The sequence below is a fragment of the Rhincodon typus genome, chromosome 15 (assembly GCF_021869965.1).
Source record: "Rhincodon typus isolate 14 chromosome 15, sRhiTyp1.1, whole genome shotgun sequence".
Lineage (NCBI taxonomy): Eukaryota > Metazoa > Chordata > Chondrichthyes > Orectolobiformes > Rhincodontidae > Rhincodon > Rhincodon typus.
The window spans coordinates 34,932,476-34,941,404 of NC_063346.1; the positions used below are offsets into that span (position 1 = coordinate 34,932,476).

At 43.1% G+C, this 8,929-nt stretch overlaps 1 protein-coding gene across 1 annotated transcript in view; it reads left to right on the top strand.

Moving 5' to 3' along the window:
* LOC125485048 (T-cell immunomodulatory protein-like) overlaps positions 1-6,648 on the top strand; it is a 51,326-nt gene extending 44,678 nt beyond the window's left edge. Inside the window, exon 6 of the mRNA XM_048605983.1 lies at positions 6,471-6,648. Within this exon, the coding sequence (XP_048461940.1) occupies positions 6,471-6,648 (178 nt within the window). The remainder of the gene's footprint in view (positions 1-6,470) is intronic.
* The last annotated feature ends 2,281 nt before the right edge of the window (positions 6,649-8,929 follow it).

Consider the following 8,929-nt stretch of genomic DNA (forward strand, 5'->3'; position numbering starts at 1 on the left):
CTTTTATCTAAGGAAAGAAATATTGGAATTGGAGGCAGTTCAGAGCAGGTTCATTAGACTGGTACTAAGTGTGGAGGGACTGACTTACGGGTAGAGGTTGAGTAGGATGAGCCTGTACTTATTGGAATTTAGAACAATGAGAAGCAGTCTTATTGAAGCATACAAGATTCTTTGCGGGTTTGACAGGGTAGTTTTGAAAAGGTCATTTCCCTGTGGGCTTCTTTCTCCACAGAGGGCTGTCGAGGCTGGGTCATTCAGTATATTCAAGGCTGAGGGAATTGCACGTATAATCAGTGAGGGAATCAAAGGCAGGAAGGTGGAGCTGGGGATTATCAGATCAGCCATGATCTCATTGAATGGTGGAGCAGATTTGATCGGCTAAATGGCCTCCTTCCTATCCTGTGTCTTATGGTCTTATCTCCTACACGTGAGAAAGCTAACTTTGTGGAACACCATTGTTTGATCTACAAGTGTGAACTGAAATTTCATGTCACTTATCATCTTGATTCCTAGCCTTCCTCCATTCTGACTTCTCTCTTGCCACAGTGTTCCAGTGAAGTTCAACACTAGACAGAGGAACATCATCTCTTCTGCGTCTCAATTCTAGAGTGTTCTGGACTCCATTTTGAATATATAACCTCTATCTCCATTTTGTTTTTCCCTTTGCTGACTTGTTTTTCTTTTCTTCTTTTCATCCTGCATTCAGATGGCTGCTGTATGGGTATTCGGGGCGAAACCAGTGATGAAAGAGATTTTCTTCATTAGAGTAGCAGATTTTGGGCTATTTGATTATCACTGTTCTTTTAAATATTATGATAGTATGCTTGGATCTCAGCTACCAACGAGAGAAAATTTTATTTCACAAGTTAAACTATATTATACCAAAAGCAGTATAAATAAAACCCAAATAGGCTTCAGTTGCTCATGAATCCCAAAGTTGGCTGACGTAACGGGAAATAAAATTTTAAATTTAAAATTGAAAATTACCATTAATATGGAATATGGAATTGATTTCCTGACCTATTTTTACTATTATTGAAATCAAGATTCCAAAAAAATTCTCGCTTAATGGAATGCAATACAGTACTGCACTTTGAATACAGAGTTGTCTTGTTAATTAACTTTTGTATACTATTTAAATAACTAAAATTAAAACTAAATGTCATTGTGCAAATAATATTGGGATAAACTTTGCTAGACCCTGAATGACATGGGTACTTGCGATTCAGTTGGAAAAATATGGCAAGATCAGCAACATTACATTCTTGTAGCCAAGGAAAGAAGTCTGATTTTTGCGCCAACAGTTTGAATGATGAAATGAGAATCTCACAAGTGAGCAGCGAGATGCTCATTAGCTTACCTTAATATTTCATTATTACCTATCTCCACTCATTTATAGCCATTTTGATTCTCTCCCACACAGTGGACAGAAACTAAACTGTAATAATTCCTGACACGAATGTCAAAGCCACTTCCTGGCTTCTCCATCTCACTGCTTGCTCTTCCAGGTCTCCATCTTGGCTAGCAGTCCCCAGCATCCCCAGATATACTCTGTGGGCTGTGACTGCCCACACTCATTGTTGACTCAGGTTGGCGTCTGGCATGCATCAGCCTCACCACATCATCATGGAAAATCTTTGACTAACTTTGAATACAGTTATCTATTTCAATGCTGCACTTAGGAGTGATTCTTCAATTGTAATGTTGCTGCTGGGCTGCATGATGTGCAAGCACAGGCACTCATTTCGTGGATTAGAGCAGGTGCATCTTGAGACTTTTAACTTGTTCTTTCAGTGCTCCCTCACTTTTAAGCCTACTTGAATGCTCACAGTATCCCACCTTGCGTTGCCTCATTATGCATTGCTATATCATTCAGAATCTACAGGTTCACTGTATATCTGTCTTACCTCTTAGAACTGATGCAAAGCCAGGCAGCTTGTTTTGTTTCCCAGCAGTGATCAGTTAATGGGGCGGGCATCTTATTTTGAAGCACCATGCTATGTAAGTGTTACACCCACAACATGTGCCAGCAGCTTATGCAGCAAACAAATTTCAAGTGCTTCAGCCAATTGGCCATGTGAAAGTCAAAGGGGAGTCGTCCTTTGTCCAATCATGGGGAGCTGTCATCATTCGGGGTACCAGCATAGTGTCTCAAGGCATCGTTTAATGTCAGTTCAGGGTTTGGTCAAGGTTAATCAGGTGCTGGAGCTAGTTAGGATCAACAGTTCTGTATTATTACACACTGTGGAATGAGCCATGGTCAGTCCTGCAGATCCAATGCAAGCAGATGGGATTAGTAATAAGTCTATTCAGCAGCTGCATAAAGGACAGTTAAGGGGCCGTCATTTCAAGTCAGTCAAGAAGTGGGCCAAGGTCAATTCAAGATGAGATATTGTTCTATTTTGGGCATTGGGAAAAAGTTCCACTCTCTTACACAGGGCTCAAGCATTGTATGGCACTAGGACAGGTAGCCTCTGAAGCTTAATTCTTGTAGCTGCGGTTACATTGACAGTCGCTCAGACAAATGTTGATTACAAAGTAGCAGACCATTTATGAATGATGCCAGTGCCACCTGTGTGCTTTCAGAAGGGTTTTTTTTCCCCTTTCTCTGTGTGTATGTGAAGTGCTATTCAGGGCTGGCAGTAACTAACTTGGTGGATAGCAGTGCTTTAAATATGCCACTGGAACCTGAATCCCATAAGGTCCTGGCAGTGGTGAGAACTTTAATTGCTGGTAAGGGTACAATTGTGCAGGAGTGCCATCAAAGGGTGGCACATAATGACGTGATCAAAAGAGAATTGAGTGAGATAACCCACTAGAGATCATACAGAGAAACCCCCCACAAAATTCAGTGAAATTAACGTAACCGTTTTTGATAAAATTCAGAATATTGAATTTGAATTAAAAATAAATTTTAGTCTGGATCACCAAAACAGGACGGTGAGGTTTATATTTAAAGAGTTTAGTGAATTCCATTATTGTCTACACCATTTAGTCTGTATCCTGTTTTTGTTGACCTGTTTTCAGAACCATAATTTTGCAAATCGTTCCTCACCCAAGAGCAAATGCAGTAAGCTTGGACTCTGTTTTTTTGTCGATGGTAGTTCTATGCCAGCCACCAGGGGATACATTAACATTTTTTTCTTTGCTAGTCTTAGTCTTTTCTCCTGATGTAATTCCAAGATATTCTTCTCCATTTTCCCAGAAACCTCAATGAAGAGTTGAGGTGAAGAGTAGATGCTCACAATGTTATGAGCATTGACAAAAAAATGTACTGCTGGTTAAATGTAGTTACTCAGGAAGATGTGAACAGAAACATTCCTCTGTGCATGCTGCTTTGTAGATGCTTGGTGCAAAGTTTGTTCAGTTTCTGGTTAATGGTAACCCTAGATGCTGACTGTGAATGAAAGTGGGCATATCTCACTACATCTGTGTAGGGTGTGTCCATACCGATCTTCCTGGAGTCTTTTTCCATTCATCTAGATCCTCCACATCACTTGTACATAATTTTGTTCTCGCGTCATGAAACTCCATAACAAATCTACCCAGTTTATCCACATCCATACAACCCTGAACATTCCAACACCCATCAACTGCTGTTAAGATCCTTCAACAACTTCCTAATGTTTCCAGATATGCCTGTGGCAGTGCTGTTTGGTGCAAGTCTCCTGTCACAATTTCCATCCCTGAAGCTTTCATCAGAACACCAGAAACATTAAAAAATAGGCAAAGTAGGCCATATGGTTTTGTACTGTAAGGAACTGTGCATAAGATTGATTAGAATCAAAATATACATTCAAAAGATCTATGATTTCATGTGCAGACAAATAAAACTGTATGTCCTGGCACCTATTCCTTTTATACGTTTGCAAAATACCCCTACAAACACCCAACATCGTCTGATTCCCTGAAACTCTGGAAGGAAGGCTGTATCTTGCTGATCTCCAAAGGTTGCTGATTCTCTATTGTTGAGTACATTCATGATGAAAATCGATGATTTCCTGAGTGGTCAAAAATCTAATGTGTGGAGAGTAGTTGAGAAATTGGAGTTGAAGTAGAAGATCAGCCATTCTTGTATTGAATGCAACGGTATATTTGAAAGAACAAATGGCAGCTTCTGCTCCAATTTCAAATAGCCAAGAGTATTTGAAAAAAGATAAGCTCCAACAACAGTCAAGATGCTTGACACTATCTGAAACAAAACAGCCTATTTGACTGTTCCTGCATTCATTCCCTTCATCACTGGTTCATCTTGAATTCAGTGTATACTGTCTACAAGATGTCCTGTAACAACTCCAGTTCTTTTGCCAGGACCTTTTAAAGCCTATGATCACTGCATAGAATGCCACGTCTTTCAGATTGCACATTGTTCTCACTTTGAGATGCCATTCCATCATCTTCATTGGTTTATAATCCTGACTGTATACGTAACAGCACTTGGATGAAATTGTCTGAAGTAGTTCAAGAAGGTGTCTCCCCAGCACACCCTGCAGGTAATTGAGGGGATGAACAATAAATGGTGGCCTTATCAGAAATTGGAGCATAATAAAAATGTTCAGATATTGGTTCAGATCTTTCATTCTCTGGCTCATCAGAGACTTGATGTACAGCCCAAGATTTGTTTCAGGATCCCACAAAATCATGACACACTGATCCTTGTGGGAATTACCCAGAAAGTTGTGACTGGCAATTCCACTGTTCCCTGTGACCCTCCACAATAGTCTCTGACTGTAGACTCTGAGTTAGGATCAGAGACTTTGGATGGTTCCACAGTAGTTACCTGAATAGTAACTTGAGAAATATTAGACATATTCAAACCTAATCTAACTCCTGGTAATTATAAAACTCGCATTGATCCCCTGGTTAACTCCTGACCAGCCCTCTGATCTGACCCAACTAGCCATACCACCAATCCACCTAACCCCAACTCAATGTGATTAGGTTCCACCACACAACAATACCTCCCCAACCCAACCTGACTAGCACCCAATCAGTCAACCACTTATGACCTAACATGACTGTCCACCTGCCTGACTGCCAGTCCGACTGCCTATCATCCTGCCCACATGTCTCACTGAATCTTTCCACTTGACCACCATGCCCATCCCACTCGCCCATTCACACCAGAGATTTCATCTTGCCTTGTGGAAAATAATACTGTAAACAGGGACTTAGTTTGACCTCTCCAAATCTGTGATGGAGTTTTTTAGATGGATGTTGTACTCTTAATTTCTGGAGAAAATAGACATGGCAAACCCACTAGAAATGTAGAGCATTGGGCAGAGAGGTCCAAGTAACACAGCAATTGATGCCAATGAATGCCACTTTGTGGATGATACAGCCTATACTTTTTCAGCCTACTGAATTTCTACTTCAGAGTCAAAAGGGAAGTGCCATCATAGAAATTAATTGAAATGCTGTTTTAAGTCAACTTGCTGTAGGATTATTTTGTTTTTAATTCTATGTAATTATTGTTAAAAATTTTTTTTTGTTTAATATTAATGTCACCACTAGACTTGGTTTCCATAGAACAACAGAGTACGCATTGCTCCTGTTGACCTTTTTAATTAGCATTTAGAACAGTTTGAAACACCTGTTCTCACAATCTATTTAAGCTGTCCTGAAATAAGGTTGAAGTAAGATCTCAATCTGTTTTGAGAAACTGAACATTAGATAACATTCATTTCCTTTTCTTATTTCATGTTAACAGTAATTACTGCAAATTTTAAATTTTTTTTCCTTACTCATCTGATGTGGGCACCACTGGCTCACCATCATTTATTGCCCGTCACTTGTCTGCTTTGAGAAGGTGGTGATGAGCTGCCTCCTTGAACTGCTGCAATCCATGTGCTATAGGTGTCGTAGATATTGTCTGGTTCTTTAATGCATGTTTGTGAGTCCCTTAGAATCAAGTATATCTTTTCTATTTCATATCTAGTCTCATGATGGTGTTTTGACTCTTACTGCCAATGAAATGCCAAGCACTTTGCAATGCATTATATCATGTTAGTCACGCCAACAATCTTGCTAAAGTACCAACTGATAAATTCATGGTGCGATGAAGTGACCTATTAAACAATTGCTTTATTTCACAAACAGTAAGCAATATGAATTGTAATTATGTATAATGACTTTGAGCTTACTTTATAATGTAAAGATTTGTATTAATATTAGACATGTCACGGACACAAGTTCAACTGTAGTTGCAGTAATGACAACGTATATTTCTGTGTTCAGTATCATTACTCTGCTGAAACTAACAATGAATTAAATTTGGATATTTGCAATGTACAAGAAGGCTACATTTAATGGTGCTCCTTTTCAAAGTAGTTTCCCTTTCATGTTGCTAAGCTATTGGGACTAGAAATGTAGATCGCTGTCACAAGATTTGTTTTAACTTTGTTTGCTATAGTACTGTACCTTACCTGAACTAATTGATGCCCTATTGGCATGACCTCTCCTCCTTTCAGACTTGAGGTCACTCCCAGTCTTCCAACTTGCAACCTCTCTCTGCGCTGCTCCACTGCCCTAGGCCTTCAGTGGAAAGCCCCCATCAGCAGCAGCACCTGGGTCCACAGTGCACCAGCCACAACTGAGCTTGGTGTACCCTTGCTCTCCTGTGCTTCACGGAGCACTGACTACAACTAATCTCATCAGCCTGTATCTCCCCTACGAAAACCCCAACCCCCAACAGTGGCAAAACAATGCAGGGAGGACAGCCAAACTCTACCTGGACAAAAGCGTCAACACTCTCCAACCCCCAACCTGACCAAATCTCAGCAATTACAATCCTCCAGAAGAACCCTGGCATGTTGACCACCATCATAGAGGAGGAAATGCCAATAATGCACCAGCATCTGGCCAGCCTGGGTGAGGAAGGCCAAGAGGAACAGCTTCACCAAGCAGTGGCCCAAGCATATTCTGGAGGCAGTGGCAGCCAGCAGGAAGGTGCTGCAGACCCTTTATATAAAATTCCACTCAGAAACAGGTAACAGACCCATGGGCATCCTGGAGACCATGGCTGAAATGTAGTCTGGTACAGATACTAGGCAGCCCACCCACCTCCCCACTGGATCCACTCCCAGAGGGTCCACGACAGCAGGTGAGCACTTTCCAAAAAGAAAGGAACAAGTCCGACTGGTAACTACGGGGGAATCTCCCTGCTGGCGATCATTGGGAAAAGTAATCACCAAGGCCGTCCTCAACTGTCTCCTTCCTGTGGCTGAGGAACTCCTTCTGGAATCGCAGTGCAGCTCTGGCCATGGAGGAGCATAACGGACGTGATTTTTACTGCACAACAGCTGCACGAGAAATGCAGAGAAAAGAACCTACCCCTGTACATGGCCTACTTCAATCTTAGAAAGGCCTTTGACACTGTCAGCTGGGAAGCATTATGGAGTATCCTTCTTCACTTTGGCTGCACCACGAAGTTTGTCACCATCCTTCGCCTGCTCAATGATGACATGAAAGTCATGGTAATAACAAATGGCTCCGCCACTGATCCATTTCCTGTTTGGACCGGTGTCAAGCGCGGCTGAGTCATCGCCTCTACACTGTTCTCAATTTACCTCGCTGCAATGTTTCACCTCATTATCAACAAGCTCCCCAGTGGAGTGGAGCTAACTTACAGAACCAGCAGGAAATTATTCAACCTCCACCACCTTCAAGCCAAAACCAAAGTCACCCCAACCAGTGTCATCGAGCTGCAGTATGTGGATGATGCTTGTATATGTGCAAACTCTGAGGACAACCTCCAAACCGTCGTCAGCACCTTTTATGGAGGCATATGAGAGCATGGATCTCACCCTGAACATTTGCAAGATGAAGGTCTTCCAGCAACCTAGCCCAGCATTGTGGATCGAGCCCCCGATTGCCAAGGTCCATGGGGAGGTCTTAGATTACGTTGGCCATTTCCAATACTTCAGGAGTGTCATGTCGTTCAAAGCAGATATTGATGAAAAGATCCAGCACCACCTCTGTGCTAGCGCAGCCTTCAGCTGCCTGAGGAAAAGAGTGTTCGAGGACAACATCAGATCCAACTCGAAGCTTATGATATACAGAGCAGTGGTGGTTCCTGCATTCCTCTGTGGCTGTAAGATATGGACTATCTACAGCAAACACCTTAAGGCATTGCAGCAGTACTGCTGCCTACACAAGATCCTGTGAATCTGCTGGGAAGACAGTGCACCACCATCCTTGACTAGGCCAACACTACTAGCATCGAGGCACTGATAACTCTTGATTGGCTGTGACGGGCTGGGCATGTTATCCACATGACTGACGCGCAACTCCCCAAGCAGGTGCTCAACTCCAAGCTCCGAAATGGCAGGTGAGCTTCAGGTGGATAGAGGAAGTGCTTCAGGGATATCCTCAAGGTCTCACTGGCAAAGTGCGGCATTCCCACCGACACCTGGGAATCACTGGCCCAAGACCACCTAAGTGTAGGTGAAGCACCTTGAGATTTGCTATCAGGAAAATGCAGAAGCCAGGTGAAAACGGTGTGAGGAGTGCGCTGCCACACCTATGCCCCACACACCCTTCCCCATGACCACGTTTTGCCCCACGTGTGGCAAGTCTGCAGAAGCCACATCGGACTGTACAGCCACCTACAGACTCGCCCCGAGGGTGAAAGAGAGTCATCCTAGTCTGCGAGGGGCTGCCAATGAAATGAAATATACATTTTTCCAATGGCTTGTGGAACAAGAACGCCATCGACACCGCTGCTGATGCCACTGCCTCCATTTCTGAGGCCTACACCACCGACACTGAGGACGGACCTGCCAACACCACTGCTGCCGCCGCCGACACAACTCCGCCCACCGCCAATGCTGACGTCGCTCCGCCCATCACCGACGTCGCTCCGCCCACCGCCTCCACAGCCAGCAGCTCCAGAGAAGACAGTAGTGCCCAGCCCTGCTGAGTCCTCACC